General features: G+C 41.4%; 2 protein-coding genes across 26 annotated transcripts in view; both read left to right on the top strand.

The window, feature by feature from the left end:
- LOC135502854 (potassium voltage-gated channel protein Shaw-like) overlaps positions 1-19,386 on the top strand; it is a 90,758-nt gene extending 71,372 nt beyond the window's left edge. For 7 of the 24 annotated variants that reach the window (XM_064795976.1, XM_064795975.1, XM_064795988.1 and 4 more), the window contains 3 exons: positions 2,869-3,000; positions 7,028-7,117; positions 13,077-19,386. In XM_064795976.1, the coding sequence (XP_064652046.1) occupies positions 2,869-3,000; positions 7,028-7,117; positions 13,077-13,225 (371 nt within the window). In that variant the 3' untranslated portion in view covers positions 13,226-19,386. Of the gene's footprint in view, positions 1-2,868; positions 3,001-7,027; positions 7,118-8,035; positions 8,146-9,437; positions 9,615-11,310; positions 11,444-13,076 lie in introns of those variants that run through there. The other 17 variants (XM_064795992.1, XM_064795990.1, XM_064795991.1 and 14 more) reach the window with 12 other exon arrangements.
- Positions 19,387-20,826: 1,440 nt separating this feature from the next.
- On the top strand, positions 20,827-24,659 carry LOC135503051 (cytochrome P450 2D3-like). Of its 2 annotated transcripts, none has more exons than XM_064796334.1 (5): positions 20,827-21,235; positions 21,588-21,773; positions 21,972-22,481; positions 22,862-23,357; positions 24,078-24,165. In XM_064796334.1, exons 1-5 carry the CDS (start codon positions 21,088-21,090, stop codon positions 24,097-24,099), a joined length of 1,362 nt encoding a protein of 453 aa, XP_064652404.1. In that variant the 5' UTR covers positions 20,827-21,087; the 3' UTR covers positions 24,100-24,165. The 2 variants fall into 2 exon arrangements, with proteins under 2 accessions (XP_064652404.1, XP_064652403.1); XM_064796333.1 differs by lacking the exon at positions 24,078-24,165 and adding an exon at positions 24,466-24,659 and having other exon boundaries at positions 20,829-21,235; positions 22,862-23,326.
- The last annotated feature ends 1,868 nt before the right edge of the window (positions 24,660-26,527 follow it).

Raw genomic sequence — 26,527 nt, 5'->3', positions numbered from 1 at the left:
ATGACTTTTATCTCTACTATTGATAGGTACAACGTGGGTAGTTGTAAGATTGAAGAGGAGCTTGGGTGGATGCTGCGTAGTTGGGAATGCAATTATAACTTCACATTCCTGCTCACCAAAAATGAAATTACGATATTGCAAACAGACCAGGGGTGTCTGAAGGTTCACAGAATCGTGTGAAGGACGATTTGCAAGTTTTCTACTCCGTATTCAGAGAGCTGTTTTTGGCTCTTGATCAACCCACATAAAAAACAACAACAATGCTACCACCACCTTTAAAATATGGGAAAGATCAAGCGAGTTTTGTTACAAATAGTTAAGTTTCATGACGTATCTGGCTCATACGATCTCACCATTTCTCGTACTCCAGTGGTAATGTGTCACGTGACATTTTCAAAGTATTTGATTGGATCAAACTGTTTAATGGCGATGGTAAGTTGTTCCATCTACTGTCCGAATGAAATGGAATTTTCTGCAAGTATTATATAAACAAGTTTGTTCATTCACATACAGTTCTTCATATCCTGTTCATATCCTAACAGTTGTTTTTGTTATGATATGGGTCACAAGAAATGCATCAAAATATAAAAAACGCCAAAGATAAATCTTCAATATTTTTGTTTAAAAGAAGGTATATCTTTGGTGAAGGACAAATTCGTTAAACATTAGGTCATTCACCGTGACAGGTAGAACTTTAAATTTTTTAAAAATCTCATTAGAGCTTCAGCTTCCGTGCATGCAAGAGCTGTTTTATCATTTCTAGGACTGAGGGTTTTCAGCATGTCACATGACTTGTCACTTGACCACATGGTGTCACATGACTCGTATAATACCCAACTCCACATGGTCGAGGAAACCCATGTTTCTTATACGTACTTCCTACTTGATTTTTAACATGTTCAAAAATTTTATCTTCACATCACTGAAAAAAACTTCATTGCTACCAAACCGATGCCAATGTTGGTAATATCTTCGGTTACAGATTCTTAATGTCATGGTGCTAAATAGTGTAGGCGGTCTCAGCCAGACCCAAAGAGGATAGACATTACTCTTGCTGAACATTAAGGAGTTTGTGATGATCCGCTACCTGGCAACCAAAGATCAGTGAGGTGGTACACGTATTCCGTACGAAATTTGTGTCCATTTTGCCATCATGGTAAAAAATAAAGATTTCACCATGGCGAATCTCATTTTAATTACTGCCTAAAATTACTATTGTATTCTTGGTCGATTCACGTAAACTTTACCATGTTGAGGTTGTTTTCATCAAGTGAAAGTATTATGTTTACCACGGTAAAAGATGTTTTTACTCATCTGGTATTACCATTGTAAAAACTATATTTATCGTATGGGTTGCAGATGGCACTCATTAATTACTTCTGTTCAGCAAGAGTAATAGCTTGGATGATACAGTACTAACTATAACATCAAGAATCTAAGCTACAAATGGGGGTATATGCAGCCCGTCAGCTTTTAACCCTCCATCAGTCCTTCATGTCTCTTAGAACAGATTTTTCTAAAATATTTTATCAATTCACTAACAATAACATCCTTTACCTGTCCCGTTTTTGACGTTTTATTCTCAAATTGTAACATACCCTCCAACCCTTTTGCGATACTAATTCTGAACGTCATCGACTACCTTTAATTTGTATATAGTGCTGATGATATTGACACTAACCATGCTGGTGTGGGCACACAATACAGATACAAATACGCCAGGTTCAAGCACCTTTAAAACGACAATCGAGAGCAGTTGCCATCAGCATATCGCTAGAATTTTAGCATTGAGAGCAGCATCCGATGGGGTGAAACACAATAATGTAAACTGTCATCTGATTGGCCAATATAACAGGAAATCTTACTGGTCTACACCATTCGTTCAATAATTTGAAAATTAAACGATATTTGGAATTCATAATAACGTTATGGATGCTGCTTGGTTTGACGCGACAAAAAATGTATTTTGATGTGGTGTGAAGCACAGCATCAGGAAAACAAGATTGCTGTCATCTTGGTGAATAACTCACTCGGGTGCTGTCCCCTCGCGTTGAAATACCTGTACCGGGTTTTATCTATACAGTTTGATGCATTTCTACTGGTGTATGTGTATTATTTGTATTATATATGAAGATGTAGGTGGAGATATGTTTATCTTTTTTTGCTTTTTTCGCCATCCGGGAGAGGGAGTCTCTCACTGTTTACGTTGCCATGGTAACATAGCGCCATGGCAAGCGAATGTTTACATATCCAAGCTTGGAAGCGACCTGGTCTTTGTTTACCTTACCGACCATGTTGCATGATTAGTTCCAGGCTGCGAAATAATGTGGTTACCAAGTGGTACCTATGGTAACGTTACACATTACCCTAGCAACCGTTGCCACCAAAAGCATTAGCCATGACCTCTAACATTGTTATGCATGGAGGAATGTACGGACATCGTTAGCTCACCTTGACCTCTGACCCCTAACCTCTGGAACCTGTCTCTTGACTTATATCCTGCTCTCTCTGCTTGCGCACCATGGTCTGTCCTCCTTTGGAACTGTATAGAGTCCCCCTTGTCCTACCCTATTGTCTTTGGCATGTACCACACCTAAGCGTTTCATTAAATGCGCGTCTTATCAACCTACACTGAAATGTTTTCCAATCCACACTAACAACACTAACGATATTTTTTTCTCAAATTTGCCTTGTCTCGTCACATTACACAGCTTTCTCTACTGATCCCGGTAAACTGTTCACGGCCACTAGGAGGCGCTGCTATCAATTCGACAGCAGCGTCACTGTGCGGCAGTGATCGAAACTAGCATGAGCTGCTTGGTCCATCCAGAATGCTTACAATGTTTCAATGTGTGGTTTAATTCTCAGGAAATGGTGAGGAAACAATTCCAATGCTGATGTTGAACCACTCTGATAAAGAAGACTCCCTATCCCGGAGTAGGCCACAAAGCAATCTAGATAAATCCCCACCTCGTCTAGTGGAGATAGGCCCTAATGCAGGTACATATCCACTTTTTTTTCATTTAAGCCAGATTGTGGTCACTGGCCGACCTTGGCGCACTGTTATCATAGGGTTTTTGAAAATTTGACAATCTGAAGAAACAGAAAAATCACGCCATGTTTGATTAGCCTTGAAGAGAGGCATTTACGCCTTGCATAACCTTGACCTGCGTGATCCCGAGGTCCGCCAGTGACCTTTCACCCTGACCTTGAAAGCCGAACATCAAACTTCGGTATCAGGAATGATGAGGAAAAAATATAGATTAAGTAGGAACTTATTTTCCCATTCCAAATTTTACAGACTCCACAGAGTTGTGAGGTCGGGTCTTGGTGTAGTTTCGTCCAAGGATTTTGTTTTTCGTGTCACGCTTAGGATTACTCATTTTCTTGGAAAGTTCCCGGAGTTCGAGGAAGCGGACAAGGTCAGGGTTCGGTAAGGACACCTATTGTCCATCGGTAGAACTAGACCAGCAACTGAACAACGGTGACACATTTTGGTGAACAGGAAACTATGAGAGCGCTGGGTAGATTGATGATTGATTGAATTCTTGAGTATTTACCCAAAGGATTTAAGGCAATTTGTTCAGTATGTAATCAATAGCTAATTCCCATTCGGCTGCCAATCAAATTATTGCTTTCTTAACATTGTCTTCACGTATCCCAACTGCTTTGAAATTGGTCTCAACAACTCTCTCGTCTGGTTAACCCTGTCCCGTTGTGGCGTTGCTGGCCTGTTATTTTTTTTAGTCTTTTTATCTTCTCAAAAACGAAAGATTTTTTACTGACACTTGAATGAAGATTCTAACTGATTTGCATAACCTGGTAGCAGTGAATAATCTGTATAACATCATTCGTCAAAGTCTAGGAAGTGAATACCACTTGCATTCTGATTGGTCCAAATCGGTCTACATAGCTTGCTAACACTCTCAGCTTTCACCCAGCTCGATCGGTATCCTTCTGTACTTGTCCTGTCTTCGGGAAAAATCTTTCGTTTTTGACAATTTTATTTCATCATGAGAGCTGCCAATTAAATTTAGAGGAATTATTACATACTGTTATGATTCTATGCTTGCAAAATGTAGTAGCTGAATAGAAGAAGGCAACTTATATGTGTTTTGGTGAAGCTCTCATGATCAATTATAAATGTAAACCACGAATTTTTCTGGGACGAGTTCTTTTCGCGGATTTAGTGTGAATAATCTCGATTCATGAAAATGAAAATCGCGAAAATCCAGGTCGCGAAAATTTTGTGGTTAACATTATGTCTACAAGACTGTCTGGGTGCATGCAAAGGCTTTAAAGCATGTCTATTTCACGAAATTTACACGAAACTAAATCAACTCCTGTGTCAATTACAATAATTCTAAAAGCTAATGTTGTCTCATAATAAGTTGCAGAATAAAAGACGCGCGGAAATGCATATATAGAAGAGGGTGGAGTCCTTGTTTGGACTCGAACCCGTCTGCACAACCCCACGATGACCTGAATTTAGATGCACTAGCTTTAGAAGACGTAAACGAACACTCCTTTTGGGAGCTGTATACAGGTCCATTTGCACCATGATTTTGGTTACTTGTAAATTATTGGCCGTGTGGAGAGACTCGTTGTATGCATCAGTTCTGTCCCACCAGGCACTGGCACTGTCTTTGCACGCCACGACCGAGATAGCACGCTCATCATATCATTTTCATGTCGCCATGTTTACCCAAAGACACCAGAATAGCCGAATATCAATTTGCATTGCATGTCTATTACATGTATATACTATTAATGCAGCTTATTCTAGCCACCTTGGGGTGAAATGAAGAAAAAAAACAGTATCGCCGCTAGGAGTCTCTTGGTTTGGGTTTCGAGAGACATCTAGTGACAGCGTGATTAACTAAGTCTCGAAAACAGTCGCACTGTAATTTGAATAAACGTGCTTCCCTTTAATTGATTGAGTGGTGCTATTTTTAGAATTCTATTTCGACGATGTTGTAGCATATATTTGCTTAATTGGTAAAAGCTTCGTCTATGAAGTCACGTGACGTGTCCGGCGGAAATCGAGCCAACTTCCGGTTCCTCTATTAATTAAATTGCATGACGGGATTGATCTTCTGTTAATCATCGCAGATATTGGTTTCCTTTTGATTGAGATTCGTTTAGATAGTCAATCATGTACTCATTGATAATGCCACGAATGTTGCCTCACAAACCGTGCACCTGGTGCTATGACGTACATTATAAACAAAAGCGTCTCCACTGAAGACAAAACACACAGCCAAAATAACTGTGAATTAATTTTGAGGTTTTTAGCTACAATTTCCTTGATTTTATTTCTCATTTAGAAAGTCTTGGCACTGGATTCTCTCATGAACGTACTGCAGTAAATGTTTTCACAGGAAAATAATTATGACATAAATCAGATATGTTTATTTTTCGCTGGCCAGCTTTGCTGGTCAACTAGTGATCCTCATCAATATCTCATGAAATTATATTTTTAGCTGAAACCCTCATTGGAAAATGCTCGATTTACGTCGGCCACGCCATTTCGTCCCCAGCATGCATTCTATTCGCACCCTTCATGTTAAAAACATAGACGAACTGCTGTTCTTCATCTACATGCACACACGGTATATGCCGGTAGTATGAACACACTAGCTAGAGTAATAGAGCCTACATGTCAAAATCTACCTTAATTATATTTCATACCGTATTAAATATACTAGTATTAGGACTTATGTGTAGTACTACATGTTTAAAAATGTACTAGTTGATGTGTTTTTAATATTTTAAGAATGAACCCAAAAAAATTTAAAATGCTGAAAAAATACAAAATCACCTGAAACTACACGTTAATGCATGGTACCGTACGTTGTACACATACACGCGGTAGTAGTATTCGAACACATCGATACACTCAGTGCAAGACACATTTCGTTCAGGTGCTATAAACCACGCCTTGGAGAGATTATAAGAAAACATCCGCACTGTACATTCAACAAGACACAACATAGTAAATGTTAAAAGTTTTATCCGTTATTTGAACAGAAGGTGTATACATTCGATAGAGAACTTTGTGGTAGATCTGTTGAAATGACTGTTGTGTTAGGAAGTGTTAAGATATTTTTTCTTACAGCCTGATCTCTGACATGTCTGAGCATTGTTCATAACACTTTCAAAAAGACGGATTGGTTCGTTCAATTCAACAATGATTTTAGTACTTTTAAAGATCAGAAAGGATACATCATATTTTTCCACTTTCACACAACTTAAATCCTGAATTTTTTTGTAATCTGTAACATAGCAAACACATATTAAGATTGCCATCATTGGTTATAAAATACCACTGAAAATATTTTGTTCTGTATCATCTTTGATATAATTACCGTATTTGCATAGCTTCTTATGCACCATTTTTTCTTAGCAAATTGTATACCCTTTTTTAAAGTTGGGTACGAGGTTAATTATATTTAAAATCATAAATGACATTGATATCAATCACACAATCCACGTACGAAAACGACAAAAGATACTGGTATCATACTTCCTACTAAACATCGACTTCAAACTAGCACAATGCAACAGCCATGACAGCAATAAAACGTCATTAAAATACGTGGTCAACGTCATCAAAAGCGAGTCCTTCGGGGAGATTGGTCGGTTTCAATCAGCTTTGACAGATTAACCCGTACGTTTCTAGTACACACGCTATACATAACTTGACATGATATTTCAGGAGGTAATGTTGGAGGTAGTCTTTACGTCAAACGATTATCAGCTAAGAAGCTGAGTGACATCTGGTGTTGATTTCGAACATTACGATATTAATAACCTCGCGGTGAATAAGTCGATTTCCTGCTCGAACTGGTTAATACAAACGAGTGTTAGTTGCTGACGATGCAGTTTTGATTATTGAATGATTCTATGAATGGTGAATGCATATCTGTATGATTACGTGACCTCCCTGCCATTTCCCTCCCGCGCCCTCAGGCAGCGTCCTCCAGCGGTGACCCAGCGTACTATAAAGCTTTTTCAATCCTTTCAGATGGGCAGACGACAAATACTACACTTTCCTCCCTTAATGCTGCTCCAACTATTAGCCTAACCACTACAAATGCCGTTTCAAATCCACAAGGTAAGATGATCACTGTCACATGACAATCATGTGACCAAGTCATGTGATAATATCACTTGACGAGCATGTGACGAAATAAATGACGTAAAAGTGTATGCGAATGTCGGTGATTTGCATGCAGCTAAAGTTCGCGTTGTAACTAGTTAATTGTGCAAATAAGAAAATTGTGGAAGAAGGGAGTTTGTCCACTGAATTCTTCTGGTAAGACGGGGAAAGGCATCGCTTGAGTTTGGGCTTTAGCCGGATTTAATAGTTGAGTTGCAGCAAGGAAGTTACAAACAGAACTTCCGTGGTTGCAGTAAGTATCTTGGGGTTTAATGACAGCAAATTATGACGCCTCTCCTCCTGCCAAACAACATCTCCCTTGCACTTTGAGGCATGTTCAAATGTTCCCCGCCTGATTTCGGAGGAGTTGCTCTCGGGCAGAGGGCCTAACCTGAGGTCGCCTGATCGAATTATACAATCGAACTGATTGGGGCAAGCCAGAATTGGAACTAGAGACTACAGTCAGCCATGAGTGTTACATTTGGTGAACTCGGTTGTAAACTACGAACCTTGAAGCATCAGTTTGAAGGTCAGCTATTGATATTATACTTGACGATACAAACTTCATTTAACAGATAGAGAAACATGGTTGTAAGTTTGAGCAAAGGTACGAAACCTATTAGTTCCGCTTGTCACATGGAAATTTGGGTTCGCACGAAAGCAAAAGGAGCGAGGAAAGTGGGGAGTTTCAGTCGCTAATAATTGTGGCAGTTTTTCAGTTCGTTGTGGATCTGCAGAAAGTACGAATGAATAACAGAAAGTGGCGATTTCATTGTTTTTTGCACCTAACCACAACTTCGTTTTGCACACAGGTGGTCAGGAATACACTTTATGATTTTTTATTCTTTTTGCTTTGGCATTTTTTGCTTAAAGAGCCCACAGGCTTAAATCATGCAGCAAGGTTTCACACCGTGGTCGCTACCAAGCGCCATTTTGGGATGTGGAAATCTTCGGCAACGAAGTCACGAAAGTCGGATGCCTAGGTTCGAGGAATGTTTTAGTGTTGTGGCGGCAATGAGGGGGGTTCGATTTCCTAAATATTCCGACCCAGGTAACCTTGTCTCCTTGAAGCACATGCAGTGTTATACGCAACACCATTCGAGGGATAAATAGCTAAGCTTCATACGAGGTTAATTGGGTCATGGATGAATGGATCGAATTAACCCGAAGTATGCACCGAAACAATAACTGTGAATGGAAACGTCACTTCTGCCAATGCCAGGCTGGCTTCGCACGCACTATGCACACTGTATATGCAAATGTATGAACGGCCAAAAAGTGCCTACAGTTACGTTTTAGCATCTTGCTGTGTACATTGCTTTTGTGGCGACATCTAGCTTGAACGAGGTAAATCGTCTCCGAAGCAGAAATTGAATGGATACGCCCAGCAAACTTTGATAACATGTACTCAGTTGTACAATTTGGTTACTGAGAAAACATATGATGTGTTTTGATTCCAAACCATCTCAGCTTATCCACTCCTGCAGAGGAACGAGGATGCTAGTAACCTGAAAAAAATGATGACGCCTTTTCAAATTTGTTGCAATTACGCAATGTTATGTTCAAGAAGGTTTGGTGGTGTGCCATGTGTTGTGAGCTTCGTCACTGTCCCGCTAGGTGGCATTAGTGTTCTCTTGCTTCCTGATGGCTATCCCTTGTCTCACACTCTCGCCCCAACAAAAACAGATCCGCGTATTCCACATAATTCGGGTCAACGAGGTTGAAATATGACCCTCTCAAAATCAGCCACTACAGTACGCTGAAATAACATTTTTTATATACAAGTGATGCAAACTTAACTAGACCGAATATATCCTTCGGCGAAACCTTTCCGGTTTAACATTCCCACCCTATGCCACTCGCTACCTTTAGACTATGACACATTCGCAAATCTAACACCAGATTTATGTTAAGTTTGTCTTCATTGGCATGTTTGGATTCGATTCACTCCCGAGTTTGGGACTAAACTCCGCCAATGGGTAGGACGTCCGGCACACCTACACATGACTTCTCTGAGGTTCTTGAATCAGCGACACGAGTGAAAGAAGTTAGGACCAAATTTCCATATTTTGTATCCGGCTGCGCATGCGCACACCACATTATGCTACGGCAATCGCTCGTGCACAACCAGATACAACATCTGGAAATTGCGTCCCGACTTCTTTTAGTCATGGTGCTGGATTTAAAGTCCTTGAGGGAGGATAGTTCGAGAATCAAAACTGCCTCGCTCAGCACTAACACACTACTACACTCCCTGCATTTTTTCTCAATCCAGTAGAGCTACAGCCAATACTGCTACCAGACTCCCCTGACAGTCCTTCCTGTGAAACACCGCTGCCAAACCATTGCGCAGAAGCAGCACGACTTATACCAAAATCTCCGACAGACCTCGTCCCCTGTGAATGACCACTAGAAGAATAATAAACAAATATCTCCCTTAGCACTGATTGTTGTAAGTAAATGAAATTGACGCAGCACTCATTTCTTTGCAACACGACGTGCATTTTGCTGCATCATGTTTTCTTTGCAGCACGGCGTGTTTTCATTGATTTTTAACCAATAACATTCCAGACACACAATTCTTCTCTTCTAATCTATTGCTGATGTTCGTTTTTCACTTTTTTCCGCTTCTTTTATGGACATGCTCACTTTCATATTATACATCATTTCGTTTGAGTTTATTGACTCTAAATTGTTTATTGACTCTAAATTGTTTATTGGCTATAAATTGTTTGTTGACTATAAACATGTCGGAGCTTCCGCCACTCTCATCTTGTAGCAACGATTCTGATACCTCACAGAGTTGCCATAAAATATGAATATTTGCCACTTGGGATGCGATATATAGCCGAGCTTCGCCGAATTCTTGCAATTGGCTCAGCCCGCGTGGGTCAGCCCCTGTTGGTTTCGATGTCAGCACTGACGTGCTGCCGGAAACATCAAAGGCTGTCCCCAGACAAATGTTAGAGGTCGGCCATTTTCCCTGACAAGAGAGCTCCACCACAATGGCATGATGGGCGCTGGTCAGGCAAGAGGCTAATTTTGTGGTACAAAGATCATAGAATCGCTAGGGAACCAGTGTTACGGTTATGAATCCTAATTTGCTACCAGTCCTATTTCTCGTAATAATACAGCTGTTACACGGAATCTAACACATTTTTTTTCTGACTGCCTTCACTAGACTTTCGAAACCCGCATCGGTGGCTGACCTATCATCTCAAGCTGTATCACCAAGCCACCGATGCGCATCTGAAATCATATACTTGGCATCCGTGAATCGGAAGCTTTAAAGGATGGCAATGCTAACTGATTCTGTCATCTTTTAGGTTGGTTTTAGATTTTAAAAAATGTCGATCGGTTTATTTCCGGACAGTTGGTACTGATTTTTTTCCTTATTATTCTGTAATGGATTATTCACTGACGAAAGTTGTTGGTACATTTTAAAAGTTTGTTATACGGCGCAGAGCAATAATACTGCGCGCATTTAGCGTGGCCATCCTTTAAATTCTAAACGCACGATAGGCCCTCATCAGCACGAAAAGTCTCTTACATCTTCGAGTAGTTAGCTGTTTTGATAACCACTGAGTAACTTTTCTAGATACGAATCGATGGCTGTCTTATAGTCTAAATCTAAATCACGACGCCACCGATACAATATACGTTTTCGAATGCACGAAAGCATGTCTTTAACAGTGAGCATTTTCCACTTCAGAACCAATTCGACGAAGAACTGCGCGCGATACCCGTTTGTCGATAGCATGAACTAGCAAATTTCGGGACCATCCACAAGATACATCCCACCAAAATCAACATTGCATGGGTCTTACTGGTTCAGAAAAATAGAAAAGAAACCTGTCTTTTAAAAGACAATATACATGTAGATGTGTCGTGAAAAATACAGTTGCCTATAAAAAATTAAGTCTGCTTTTCAATACCTTGTTGACAGTGCCCTGACAGTATTACTTTCGCATGAGCATTATTGTGCTCTTATTCTTGTATTCGAGTAAGAACTATGTAATTTCATGATATACCGGTATTTTAAGCCCTATGCATGTCCTTACCTACATCACGTCCGATTTGCATCTAAGTACTGGCTGTAACAACGCTTCCGCAAACATTTCTAATTCTTTCTCTTCACAAATTTGCAGAGTTCAACCAACCAACACTTCACTTGCGACGAAACGCGTCTATTTTAGAGATTGAAGATCCTTTTACTGGGATTGGCAACCCGTTTAGGAAAGCTGAATACTCATAATACACCAGGAAAGGGGGATATTTTGAGTAAGTTATCAATTTTCCTTTGTCCTGGTGTATTGTGAGTTCAGCGTCATTGTGCTAGACTAGTATATGAAAGCTGTGTACTGTGTGTCAAAACATGTATGTCCAGTTTTTAAATTTCAGCACATATGGGATATAACTTGTGTGCAGTACATTTGTATGTGACCTTATTTATATGTTCAATAAAACATAGGTCAAAAATAATACTTTTACAGTGTGTCCAAAATAACTCGTCAAATCTATTATTTTTACTATGTGTCCAATAAAATATTGGTAAAATCTATTATTTTTTACCAGAATTGTCCATACCGACTTTCGGCGGTGGGCGACAATCCTAGTCTCTTTCTGTGGATGAGGGATAGGACTTTTACCCAGCATCTAACAAAGCATACTATATCAAGAAACATTTTGATCATTCTCAGAAACATATGTCAAGTACGTGACCTTTGAAATACTCAGTATCATCGTCGATACTATAGAATAACAAAGCATGTTTTTTATCTAATTATTGCACGAAAAAAATGCAGAATTATGCATTGAGTTTTACTTACTAGAAGAATGTGTTAATTTTACCATCATAATCCCTTAATTTAAAGTTATGTTAATTCAATTACTAACCATTTTTTTATTATAAATGCATGTGACATTGTTTTTAATTTTTAAATTTTTTTGGCCCATTGATCATTGTACATTGTGCGTTGACGAAGATAACGGTGTGTGAGAAGTTTTGGTGTCTTAATGTTTTATGAAAGTAATAATAGTTATGGTGGTCGCGCGTTGTTCCAAGGGGTCAGACTGTCTAAAAACTTACTTATTATTCATATCAAGAATAAATAAAGTCTTGATAAAGTCTTTATTTACTCTTGATGATATGCATGACACCCTTTCAGAGGTAATGTATGTACAGACACCTTTCCCATCATGCAATCAATAGCACTTTGGTGTACTCTCTTTGCTCGACTCGCGCCTGAAGATGGTTTTGTGTAATGATATGTTGTGATGACATGTCGGTGTATACCGACGTCACTTTGCGGGCGCGGTGCACGCCGGGAACTATAGCATGGAACATGTTCAGGGGCGCTGTAATCAGCACAACACTGGTACGGTGGTATCTGATCTTCAGCATGTGTCTTCCCAAAGAATTCTCACGAATGGTCATATCGATAGGTTTCGACAGTTCTTAGATTGTGATCAATTTCTGTGCCTTGGACTTGGAAACATAACGTGGCCATTGATCAGAGCAACGAAAATAGAGCCTTCTTGCCTGTTCCACGGGCAGAGCGTACTGTACATTGTACTGTACAATGCACATTGCAATGTACAATGTTCGACTAGCAAGGCTTTTAAGAGAAATAAAAATCACTTATAAAACATCAATTAGGCAGTAAAAAGGAAAAAGTTGTCATACTGGTGTACTAACCCACAATACACTGGTATTTGGAGGACCGTTCTCCTCAGATGAGAGAAATCTGGACAACGTTGCATTTCAAGGCCAGTGCTTCTCCCTACGATTGGCTCGACTGTTTTGGCACCAGTTTCGCTTATAGCAAAGACATGGAAGTCTCGTACACACGCAAGTTCAAAACTTCCCCTGCCAGTACATTCGAACTTTAGCCATATTCTGGTTTCTTTCCAGCAGGTCTGAATGGTAAAGACAGTTCCTCCGACACTGGAAGGAGGTCCAGTGCAGCCCACGGATCTCCCACAGCAACTCGCAGACTGACGTCACCAAAGATTTCCCCGACCGGTGGAAGGACAAACGCTCTGGTGGCGGTCAACACGTAACGATTGGTGGACGTAGGACCACGTTACCATGCATGTCTTTTGAATTTGATGACATTAAAAAGCTAATTGCAGGGAACGTTATGTCAAAATCGTGGTAAATTGTGATATTTCGGGAAAATTCGAAGAGGATTATTTCAGAGATTGTAAATTATAAGCTGGTGATGGGATGAGTAGTTCGCGTTCAATATGGTCGTTGCAATACGCCCGCTGGTGGCCGTGTGTGAAATCATGCGGAATTTCCACCAGAGGAAGAGAGTGTCCCAGCGTATAATTGACAGATGTGAACAGCACAAAGGTCAGGGTTCAAGAACAGTGGAGGGGCCAAAATACTCAACTGAAATCATTTTATGCATTTAGAAATTTGATGAACAAACTCCAGGTGAATGGGGTATTAGAAAGTGACGTCAACAGCGCATGGGCAATGCCTCTGCTTCTTCGGTGGTGTCGATAACATCAGCCCATATTCTTGTGGGGATAGGAATTTTTCACCCGTCTTTCAACCATGATATTCATGATCACAAATGAGTGTGATATTTAACAAAAAGCTGACTATACATGTAAGTGTAAAAATCCCTCGAGATCTCGGTCCTGTTCTCGTCTCTGCGAGAACAAACGTGACGTCACAGTATTTTTTCCTGATGAAATCATGTTGTTAAAACAGGGTCTTAAACTTTGAACGAGGAAAAAAAGTGCGCATTGTTTGCACAAATCCTGCTCTATTATAACTGGTCATCTGCGCAATTAGGAAGCATTGCTCGTTAAAATCTGAGTCTCGCTCTTTATGGGGAAGCCTTTCCTTTATGTCTCAAGTCTCAAATAGTAAATTTAAACGGGTACTTAGAAACCACAACGCATGCGCGAGGAAATTGACCTGACGATGTGCGGTTGAAATTCAAAACCGGACGTGACGCAATGTGTGTGGATAACACATGCGCACGAGTTCTTTATACCTCCGGAGAGCTGACTAAAAATGTAAATAGACTTTGTTATCTTTTCTTATCAGGATTTGGGTTATAATGTGCGCATGCGTGCGTCGCACTATACCCCGGTGTACATGTCTATTGTTAAAGAGTACTAAGTATATGAATACGATTTTGTAACATTCAGCTCCATCTGTACAGCGCAACGACTGCACTTCTGTTTACAGTTACGTTTAACTTATTTTTCACACAACCATTTGAACATAGTCTCATTCTCTTCACTGCCCATTCATTCAAACGAATTTTACTGTTTTCCTTTTTCTTTTTTGCGGTGCATTCTTGTACCGGATGATCTTAGTGTTACTATGACAACTATATAAACAGTTTTAGGCATCACCACGTTTACTCACATGAACCACATCGCTCAGTGTCATTTTAGTAATATCAACAATAATTGATATCAAATACATGTACCGTATGACCAATGGAACTAAACGTATGTTTTTTGCTAATTTGGGGAAAAGAAAATATGATAAGTCCAGACACATCTTGTCGACAATCTTTTATAGTAGTAAAATATTCTGACCTTGACCTTGGTCTTGAAGGTCATGTTACTGGTTCGAATGTCATCACAACCATTTTAAAACTCCAAGGTTGCTGTTCTTTCATTCTTCACGTACACAATAGGTCATGACGAAACTCGCACTTCAGTAAAATTCAGTTTCATGGATGAATGGAACGTGTTGCTATAAACCAAAAAATATCAGCGAAAAAATGTTGTTACATTATCCAACGTTGCGAAATCAGTTACCCATACTGTCACACCGAGCATGCGTTATTGTGAATTCTGGACAGGAGAGCCACTTCCGGTAGACGCGTTGTCTCACGAATGTCACAATATCTTTGTTGATATCTTGAAAATGTTTAACATAATGTAAATAACTCGTCCTTGGTTGGTTGCCCACCAGCAATTTTTTAGCTTACAAATACAAGCCCTCGTGTAACATCAAGGATACGAAATAAGAATTGGAATAAATTAGAAAAGGGGAATAAGCTAAAACGGCATATTTATCAAAAAATGTTACCCAGCCTTTCTTTTTCAATCGGTCTTTTTTTGGACGGGGAGTTGAAAACAATGCAGAATCACGCTGCAAATTCAGAGGAATTCTCAAAAGATATTTAGGGTATTTGTAATCTAAAGAATTAAAGATGGCGGCCAGAGTGTTACACAAAATGTGATCTGAACATGCGCACTTGCTGTGATATTCTGCTTCTAAATATAGAATCGGCGCTAAGGCATAAAGTGTGTCAGGCCTCGCCATGGAAACAGAGGGTGTCGCCATGGTTACCGTTTCAGCTACATTCGGAATTCCTCGTCACTTCCGGTTATTGGCGAGGTTTTCCAGATAGTTTCCTCGGAAACGCTTAAGTTCACATCACGTCCATTTCATGTTCAACATGTTTCTCAGCGTTTAATAAACGACAGCTGTCGTGCAGAAATTCAGAACACCAGCTTGATTTAAGCACTGTCACTCACAAGAATCAAAGTATAATTGCAAAATTTTCGATGTCATTCTCACTGTACTTAGCTCCCTCTTACGGCGTTACGCGATCATAATTCACTTCCGGGTGTAAATAGTTCCCCTCGCGATTCTCAAACGGGCATTTAAAGACGTAGCTGCTATTTGTTCAATGTAGATTAAATTTGAGTTTCAATTTACTGCCGGTAGGTGGACATGACACGTGACGCAGGTCCAGGGTGATGGTTGCTTTCTTATTGGTCTAGATACTGGCGTTGCATTATCAAGTGTCTTATGCCACATCATATGCAAAAGTGATTGGTCATATTTATGTAATTCTGTTCAGTCAAGTTGTCAAATTATCCGAAATCGTTACAACGAACCCATCGCATCGTTTAACCAATCAAATTGCGGAGTTCGTTTCATCAAACTTAAACCTAACTAGTTGTAGTGAGTGGTAGTTTCTAGAATTAGCGTCTGACCTATGTGACTTCAACTTCTTAATACATTAATGTACAATGTATACATAATACATGCAAAAAATGAGACCCCGAAATTTGAGCAAGGGATAGGTATGGCATGTGGTCACAATAAAGATTATACCACGGGACAGAAATTTAAGAAAAAAAACCTTTTCGTCGATTTGTCGCTATCAGAAGGAGCATAGGTCAGACCCGTGACACGTGACATTCTTATGCACTTCGCGTGATTTATTTCAGTTTGGGTACAGTTTCGTTTTAGGAACTCCAAAGAGAACTCGTCTTTTCCATGGTTACGAGACGGGGATCAGAGAGAGACTACAGCCGCCGATTCACATTATAGAACTGGTCACATGACATCAGCATTATTTCATCATGGTGGTTTTTTCGGCTCTCTTTCTTGCTATTTTCATCTACGCATGTGCATTCTTCTGTTACTTTTCTGTGTTGACATCAAAACTGTTCATCAGTGTAAGTGTGACTGAAGCCACAACTTCCGACATTCTATTTCTGTTCTTTGCTGCTGCCAGCGTTTTAAATAATGACCCCTTTCTACATTGTATTCAAGGCACCATATTTTCACGTTACAACGCGATTACTGCGCATGTGCGCTCCTTGCATCTGTAGAATCTCACACTATATGAATACGTCGGTTTGAAAACGGAAATAAAGCTTCGTTCGCGTTGAAAGCGCAAAAAATAAGACGAATCAAATTTTTACCTTCTGACTGTGGATATTTCATAAATCTGTAGCTTTATTGTCACATGTTCTTCAGTCATGTAGGTGCTCACCCTAAATCGATCAAAACAACGTTTTATCATGACCTTGAGCCGATCTTGCATCGCTCAAATCTGACGCCGCGAAGGAATTAGAGGAGAGGTCTGTTTTTTCTTCCGGGGCGCGTGAACAAGGTTGGCGGTCATTTCCAGGGGCCATTTTGAAAATGTAAATTTCATCATCATTCTTCCTGCTACTTTTTATCAGGATATCATGCCTTTTCACTATGTATTTCATCACGCGTGAGGGTCTTTTCATTGTACCGGCGAAGGCCCGAGTGTACTTAAATTTGAGAATGACTGCCCGCTCTACTGAGAGGTCCGAAGCCAGCGCAGATTTCACAAAACCTGACGACGACAGCAACATCGTGTGCTGCGAAAGTGCGGACTCCGACGTATTGTATTTGGTCAATGAATATTCGAATGAATGTGGATAATGATTATGAGAATATTTCTGATACTTAGACTCGCGTGTGTCTATTATATTCATCCATCGGTTATAGACCATGGATGGTCGTTTTTCAAAGTCTGATTGTTGTCTCGCGTGCGCGTGAAAATACGAGAATGCTCGAATAAATGTATTTATTGAATAATTGAGATGTGTAATTTATCAAGTTATCATGAATATTCATGACTTATATTGATAATCATGTAAATAATGTTGTACAGCTATTCTATGTTCAATCATCTGTGATCGGGGCCTTTTAAAATGACACATTGTAACTTGGTCCAGACGGATCTCGCGCTTGGCTCCTTGGGATTAAATACCGCATGGCTGCAGCAATAATTTGCATACCTGATCACGTGACCAAGCAGGCACGTCTGCCTGGTAAAAAAACCGACTTCAACTCCTTCACGGCGACATCCATGCACACCTCCACGTTTGTTCCAATGATGTATAAATCGTGTAAATAGCCGAAAAATTTTTGAGAAAAACTAATATTTTAGCATATTTATCCCTGGAGTATGGCGGGCGGGCGTGAACGCGTCAATTTATATTTATGCGAATAATATTTCAGCATGACGGGAGATATTGCAAATCCCATGACATTCGAAAAACTCGGACAGTATTTGTCTGAGTGATCATGAATCCTTAGTTAAAGAGGGGGGCTCTCGCAAAATAATACTTTTTGTTTTTAAACGTTTTACGATCGTGATCTTCTTCAAGTGCCTTTCAATTGTAGCTTTTTTCTTCATGTCAAAAAACTTAAATTTTTGTCGAATTAGTAGTCTTATTCGAAAACGATGATCAATTCTCTGATCAGGAGAGTACTAGCGACCATTTTCTTTATAGCGCGGACACAGTGCGTCGTCCTTGGCCAGAATGAGGCTGGGATGTGTAACATTGCTGGGACATACACAGACCGCATTTCAAATTCAAATTCAACTTTTGGATTTTATTATCGCCATGGCAAGCGGCACGTGATCGTCCACAATTTCAAATTCAAATTCAGTCTGTTTTAACACGATCACTCCGATATCATAACGACCAGTGTCCAGTGTGTCCATTTCCGGTTGTGCCCACTCCAGCGCCACCTTTATTGTGAAATCTAATTTGTTTTTAGACGCCACCTCGCCACACTCTTGGGGTACAGCAATGTCGTGTGAATTTTCAACTCTGTAGAGACTTGGTTTATGCTTGATATAGGGCATTATGCGCCTAAGGTAAAACGCTAACACTTGGCGGTCGGTTTATGACGTCACTGGTGACGTCATATCTTAACTATCCGAAGCTTTTGAAAAACGTAAAAAGGTAAATACTATATAGAATGACATGCAAGTGAATATGTTCTGATAAAACATGTGATCGATCTCTGGAAATGTCACTATATATAACTGCTGGTTTAAATGGCAACCGGTGACGTCACAGGCAGATCACCTTTCTCAAATAGATGCAGATCCACTGTCAAGTAAACAAAAAGGTTGTGAAGTGTATAAAAAGCGAATCAAAGAGAGTAAACCGACGGAACGAACCGCAATCAAGTTACTGCAAGTCATTTAGCAGTGGACTAGTTCTCCGTCCTACCGTTGGAAGCGCTGATATTGGTACGGCGTCGCCAAGCGGTGAACAAAAGAACCAGTCCGATTTAGCTGTAGGTTAGTTTGAAGTCCTACCGTTAATGGCGCTGATATTGGTACAGCCTCATCGCGCGGTGAACTAAAGAACTAGCTCATATAGCCGTAGATTAGTTCCGAGTCCTACCATTGGTGTCGCTGATATTGCTACAGCGGCGCCTAGTGGTTAACAAAGGAACTGATCTTAATTAGCAGCCTTTATACGTATAACTGTATACTTTATATACTTTTTTCTGGACTTGTTTAGATCGACCATTTTAGACCAAACTATTTCACTTAATTTAAATGTGAGTGTATTGAGGAGGTCTCTATTTTTCATCAATGTGTAATTTGGATCTCCATGTCAAGACTCTATAGACGCCAATAAACATTGGTATTACCAAAACGACAGTTTTGAGTTGTTATCATTTCTGAAACACCCTGTATCATGATCAGAATGTTGAACTCCATTCACGTCAACCCATACCAAGTGGATCATAGGTTAGTATTAAATGAGCAAGTGGAAGGGGACCTGTATGGAGAAGCTACCGTCTTCGTAGAGACTGATAATTGTTAAGCCCGCAGCACACTAGCCGCCAACTTTGGCGACAAGAAGCGTTCAACTGACGCCTCCTGACGCCGAAGTTGGCGGCTAGTGGATCCCGGTCAAAGCACACCTGCCCAGAATCGGCGTCCAGGTCTTTTCCGACACTTTAGGCTGCCATTTTGAAATCATGTGACATCAAGACGCATACTCATTGGCCATAGCCTCGCCGCCGACGCCAATTCAGGTGGCAATCCGTAGCACACCTGGCTTCTTCTTGCGTTCAAACGCGGCGACACGCGTCAAAAATCAAACATGTTAGATATTTGGCGTTTAGTTGCGGCAAGTGGCGGCAAGTCGCGTTCGCCGAAGCCGGTCGTAGCAGACTAGGGATTTTTCAGGCGTTCAGGACTCTTGCGGCAAAAAACGCCTGTGAATGCCGAAGTTGGCGGCTAGTGTGCTGCGGGCTTTACAGTTCCTCCGAAGTCTATTAAACGAGCAAGAGGACAGCGGTGCTCGATCGAATGAATCTATTGCTCATGATGTATATCCATAGGCATTTTAAGCCAAATAAAGGTTCATATTGGGTGGGGGCGTCACACGTGAAGATGGAAAACGGAAGGACTGCAAAAGTGAGGAGTGTATGGATATGAAGCACGCCGGGCCACAATAGAACCACCTGGGTCTATTCTCAGGTTAATGTAAGAGGGATGTAAAGCATTGCTTACAAATTATATCCCTCAATTTCACCAGTCACAAAGGATCATCATCATCATCATCATCATCATCATCATCATCATCATCATCATCATCATCATCATCATCATCATCATCATCATCATCATCATCATCATGTCCTCGCCAGCCGTGCGGCCATTGGGGCTACCCTGGGCCTGTGCTATTAACGAGACGGCACCATACGGTATACTGTCATCGGTGAGGCGGATCAGGTCACTTGTCTTTCTTCCAGTCCAGTGTTTCACGTCGTCCATCCAAATTCTCTTTGGACGGCCGTGGATCAGGCGACAAAGGATCAAGCGGGTCTACATGTATATTGTCGCTTAAAATCTCCTCCCCACCCAATACGGTCGTATGGATTAGGCAATATGTCTTCGAAGAACACTATAGGACAAATTCTTCCCCTGGATTAAATTGCCTTTTACACCTGCTGTGATCTGTGCTGGGGTCACGAACTTATCGATATCTGGTTTCTGTCTATAATTAGTAATCAGGTCGTAATGAATGGTCACATACTGTTATGAAAGGCACCGATCCAGGGGCCGCCAGTCAACAATACCGGTAATTAGACATACGACAGATAAACTGTATCGGTGTCACAATGCATTCATTGGGAATGGAGAAATTTGTTTGTCAAGGATGCCATCACTACAGACTTCAAGCACTTTGTAGCCTGTCGTCAGCTTAAGCTGATCTGCGGTTTCCTTGTCAAATCGGAGCAGCGAAATGCACTTTCCCCGAGGCTGTAATTTGTTATAAGCCAATCAGTGCATTGTGTCTTCATTCTGAACTTTTCATAGTTTGAAACCGGTGATTCTATTGGCTGAGCAATGTTTGTCAGTGATTATCCAACCGAAGCCCTAATCTGCGCCTTAACAGCCCTGCTGGTGACTGTGGTACTTAAATGGTGGCGAAGGGATCCCAGATTACCTCCTGGACCGCGAGGAGTACCACTCTTGGGGTATTTACCGTTTATTGGTGAGTGTAAGATTTCGTACGGTAGGTGTTGCTAAAACTAGTTTTTGATGCACGTATTGAGTGTGGCAATTTACGTCATAGACTACGCATTGTGAGTTATTCCTCTTTATCCGCTTCTGTTAACCACGTTCAGTTGAAAAGGATAATGTTACCTTGTGGTAACACGGGAGTCAGGACGTCAATTCACCCTAGTGGAACAACTCACAACGCGTAATCACTTTTGAATTACATGTACTGAAATGATTTCAAACCAATACGCATGATAAAAGAGAAGAACTGCTTTTTATATCATTTTTCAAACTTTGCCAAGAGGTCCGATTTTTCGATTGTCTTAGTTTTCAAATTGTTTCAGGTTCCAATATCGGAGAGACAGCAAGACAGCTAGGCCGGAAGTACAATTCTGCGGTCATATCTGTTCCAATCGGACAGAAGATCCTAATATTCCTGAACTCGGCGAAGGCTGTCTCTGAGGCATTTGAATCCAACCGGTTCCAAGATAGACCCGCGTATGCCGTCAAGACTATCCACAAGGGAAGAGGTAAATGAGATGGCAGGCAAACTAAGCCCCCCCCCCCACTCTTCCCCCACCCCAGCGACTGACCCCCTTCAATTTATGAGCGGTTGCAGCATTGGGAGGGGATCTTTTTGCGTATTAGATAACAAGCTCGAGCGAAATTCTGATAGCATGTCAGTGATCGAGGTCACTATTCATTGACCCACTTCGTTATTTTGCCAGGCATCCTTTCCAGCGATGGGAAACTATGGAAAGAACAGCGCCACCTATCGTTCAACATTCTCCGCGACCTTGGAGTCGGCAAGCTACGCTCGGAAATAAAGATTCAGGAGGAAATACGAGAATTGATTAGCGAACTCTTAGCCAGACAGGGGAAGCCATGTAATGTGCAATATTTGCTCCGTACGGCTGTCACAAACGTCATTTCCTGTTTACTTTTCGATCAACGTTACAACTACGACGATGAAGAATTCGTGAACTATTTCAAAGTGTTCAGCGACAGTCTGATACATCTCCGTCGCCTGATGCTACTGGATATATTCCCGTTCCTGAAATTTATTCCAGGGGATGCGTTTTGTTTTCAACGTTTACTGAGTAATGATGCAACGTTGGCCGCGTTCTTCGAAAGTCACGTGGCTAACCACCTGACATCGCTTGACTCCGAGAATCCACGGGACTTTATCGACGCCTACATCGCACAGCTTCCAGGAAATGAACTCAGTGCAGAAAACAGTGAGTGTCCGTCCGATCAATGATGAACACGACTGTATTTGAGTCCCTGTTTTCCACAATGTATCGAAACAAGCCGAGAACATGATCACAAACTCCAAGATGATGACAATGATTCCAAGATGGCCGACTAATCAATAGTGCTAGATTTGCACGTATTTCTTCAGTTCCAGTTCCACGGAGACATAATGTCACCATCAAAAGAGTCGCGGTGCGGTTACCGCAATTAATTGGTTTTACAAATTGAGAAATAGTAAGCAGGCGCGATTTTCATGACACTGCGACCTCTAGCGGGTGCGATGGTAAAAAATGATTGTGCCGTGCCGAATTGCAAAAAATATTGCTTCACACGATTCTAATTCTAACAACCTTTTATTTTCTAGGACTCCAGCTGGTGAATGTTATAGGCGACCTTTTCAAGGCGGGAGGGGAGACAGTATCAGGGACCTTACGATGGGCCCTTCTGTACATGGCAACGCATCCTGATATACAGCAAAAAGTCCAAGATGACCTCGACAGGGTCTATAAGATGGCCGACAACGAATCCAAGATGGCTGACTTGCCGACACTGTCAGATAAGAAACATGCCATCTACACGCATGCTGTCTTACTCGAAGTCCAACGATTTAGCACGGTTTCAGGAAATGGCATGCCACATTGTAACCTCGGCACCGATATTGAGTTCCAAGGTTATAGGATTCCTGCAGGAACAGCAGTTTTTGGGAACCAATGGGCGGTGTTTCGCGATCCAACTCTATGGCAATACCCGGATGTTTTTGACCCGCGAAACTTTCTGACGGAAGATGGGGACTTGCGAAATCAGGACAGGCTTATGAATTTTGGTGTAGGTGAGTTGACAAATGTGCATGTCAGGTACAGGTCTCACTAGCCAGTGCAATGGCCGGGCCTACCTGGCTCCACAAATGGCGCGACGTCATTTCATGCATACCCCTGTTCAAGTGGCTGTCGACCTTGCAGTATATCACTCTCACACATAAACCTATACATTTCTGAATAGCTTGTCGCTTCTAGAATACATCTGGCCAGCTTTCATTGTTATCAAGTAATTCAGTCATGAGAACATGGGGGCAGCACAATACATGAGACACCCTGTACATCGATGAAAATTTTGAAAATTTCACCTTGCCGCCTTATAACTTGACAATTAACATGGATGGTGAAATAATATTTTTAGAAACTTCTACTTATCACCTTGAGAAAGCCAAATAATAACAATTTTAAATTTTGATACCAAAATAGGGTGTCGTTGCGGCTTTTCTTTGAGCATTTTGACCTCGAAGTCTCACCTTGAGAACATGTGCACTCTGACAGGAACCAGTTCATGTCAACATCCGATTGAGCTATACATAGAATGCGAGGCCTGGTCACTGCGGACGTGCACAGAAGAAGCTGATATTTTCCTCAAATAATCGTCAGAGCTACCTCTTCACAAAATACCCAGGACACCGACATTTGAACATGCAGCAATAGCGATATGATAGGCTCATCTGTATCCATGGTAATCGCCTGAGATTGAAGAACTTTTTTTTTAAGGGGGACCAATGTTGACCTGATCACCACTGGCTAGTGAGACCACAGGAGATCACCACCAATACAGTGATATCCCTTGGGTCATGATATCGTCTATATGTACTGATCCATGTTTCCTGTCCGCCAACACCGCGGCCGCCATAACTACTGTTCTACTCCAGGATTCATGGAGTGATCATAGGCACGGGAAGATACCAGAATGACAGTGATCGACTAGCCGCCAGAACTTCAATACAAACAGCTTACAAACCCCTACACATGTTACTCTTTTATCGGGATCTTTTATGTCAAGGTTTTATGTGTGCATTCTGTTTGTTAGATTACCAATTGATTTGTTGGTTCGGATATCTTCACGTGCCTGTGACCACATAGTATAATGAGGTTCTGTGTTGGCAGGGAGATCATCCATTCACTGTTGATGGTGTTGTATTTGCAGGTCGGCGGCGATGTCTAGGAGAAGCTCTGGCAAAGATGATGATGTTCCTCTTCTTCGCAGCCATGATGAAGCAGTTCACATTCTCGCTACCTGAGGGCGTGCCGAAACCCAACATGGCCGGCGTGTTTAGCATGATCAGGGAACCAGCCTCGTTTCAGATTGTGGCCCACGAAAGGCGACCACGACAGATGTGATTTGCTGGGAAATTCACAATTGCGGAAAATGCCTAAACTTTCCCCATTACATTGGAGGGATATAAAAGACAACTTTTACTTCACAAAAAAAACAAGCAAGCATTTTATTACCTGCCTGCCATGTTTTCAAAACACCCACCAGGACAGTCAGAGTTCTGTTTTGTCACCAACATGGTCCTTTGTATATTATTACTCCAAGAAAGAAAAAACGCTATGATTCAATAACGTTCTAGGGTAGAATATCTACTTTAGTTGGTCTATACACGATTCAACTACAGCCTGAGTAACAATGCCCCATCTCCTCGTGGCAGACCTTCTTCACGCATTTCCAAAAACCGCGACGGATGCCCTCGCATCTTCCGGCAGGCACCCTATTGTAGCAACGGTTCCGCATTCTTCGGCAAGCCTTCTTACACATGAGCCTGTCGCGTGATTTGCTGTTGGTACCATTTTCCGTTTTTGCTGAGATCAAGGAGACTGCGATCAGAATGACGATGAGAATAAGAGCAACCTGAAATGGACGAGAAATATTTTTGAGATAACTGTAAACTCGTCAGGAATCGTCAGGTATTTTAAAGTACATGTATGAGTGCACGGCTCTTCATGGAAGATGACATTACAGTCGCAGGTCTTCAAATCTTGCAAAGTAGCCCCTGGCCGATCTTACAGGTGTAAAACTAACAGGGCATTTTACGTGATCCGCGTTTGTTGAGATGGGCCTGTACAGTCCTGACAACCCGAAAAGTACCGATGTAGCCGTGTCTAACAGCCTCCGTAGAAAAGTTGTCCGTCCCTTTCGTAGACAGAGGAAGGAATGGCTCTATTTGATTCCACTTACCTGGAAGCACGGCAGATTAGAAGCGCATTCGTTCTTCCCAAAATAATTCTATCGTAGGACAGTTAAAACTGTTACACCGGGCGGAGCTATATTCGTCGTTCCGCTGCTCGACACGGCGCACAAAACTAGGGACAATCCCGGGGACAATCATGAGGCGACCACGAATGAGACCTCGCCCGAGTTACTGCACGCTGTCCGCATGTACAAAGCATGAAAGCAGGCAGTGAGCTAAATCAAGAATATATATTATTGTGTCATCCTACCTTCATTTTTATGATATTCCTTTTCTGATTGACAAGATATAAAGCGCCTGGAGTAGGTTTCGGTCGATCGCCACAGCCAATATCAGCAATGCGTCATGAACGATATGCAATGCGATTGTAACTCTTGCCTTAAATAATATCACAGCTTTGTATAATTGTTCCCATCAAATTACATCAAAAATACTCCTACTAATCGTCAGATAAATATCGAGAAATTCTACTAAGTATATCAATTAGGCCGAGGCCAACAGATTTCCGACCTCTTGTTTTCGTCAAATTATTGTTCGCCGCTATCGTACATAACTTCGATATTTGTGAATTGTGGGGTAAGTGGAAATTATCATCTGGGCGAGCAAAGTCCGATTTCTCGGACTTTGATCTCAGGACTTTGACCTAGGAGTCAGTAAAAATTAAAATGTGGTGCCGATTGAGCTATGAGGTTTATGTTATTCCAGCACTAGCGACAGGCGAAAAATGCTGCAGTCACCAATGTCGTGCCGGTGTAATGTTTTTGAGTGTTTCTGTTTTTGAGTGTTTCCCCTCATTGTTTGGGAACGCTCAAAAATAGATTGACAAGTTTTTCTGTGTACCCCCCCCCCCCCCCCCCCCCCCCCCTATTGAAAAGTCGTGGTCTCTCTAGCTGCCTATTGTTTGGAAACTTCGAAACACTGACACATGGGAAACAACCACAGATGTTACACCGGGTCCTGGCCGACTTTGCGGCATATATCGATGCAATGCAATCGTGTATACAAAACCCCTATATA

Source organism: Lineus longissimus, chromosome 19 (genome assembly GCF_910592395.1).
Source record: "Lineus longissimus chromosome 19, tnLinLong1.2, whole genome shotgun sequence".
Taxonomy (NCBI): Eukaryota; Metazoa; Nemertea; class Pilidiophora; order Heteronemertea; family Lineidae; genus Lineus; species Lineus longissimus.
The sequence above is the reverse complement of the archived record's forward strand: the minus strand, read 5'-3'. Positions and strand labels throughout refer to the sequence as shown.

Bases quoted from the DNA above. Each gene is read 5' to 3' on its own strand.
- LOC135503051 (XM_064796333.1), top strand. From the start codon at position 21,088: ATGTTTGTCAGTGATTATCCAACCGAAGCCCTAATCTGCGCCTTAACA. The intron at 21,774-21,971 runs GTAAATGAGATG...TTATTTTGCCAG, and splicing joins GACTATCCACAAGGGAAGAG to GCATCCTTTCCAGCGATGGG. The intron at 22,482-22,861 runs GTGAGTGTCCGT...TTTATTTTCTAG, and splicing joins TGAACTCAGTGCAGAAAACA to GACTCCAGCTGGTGAATGTT.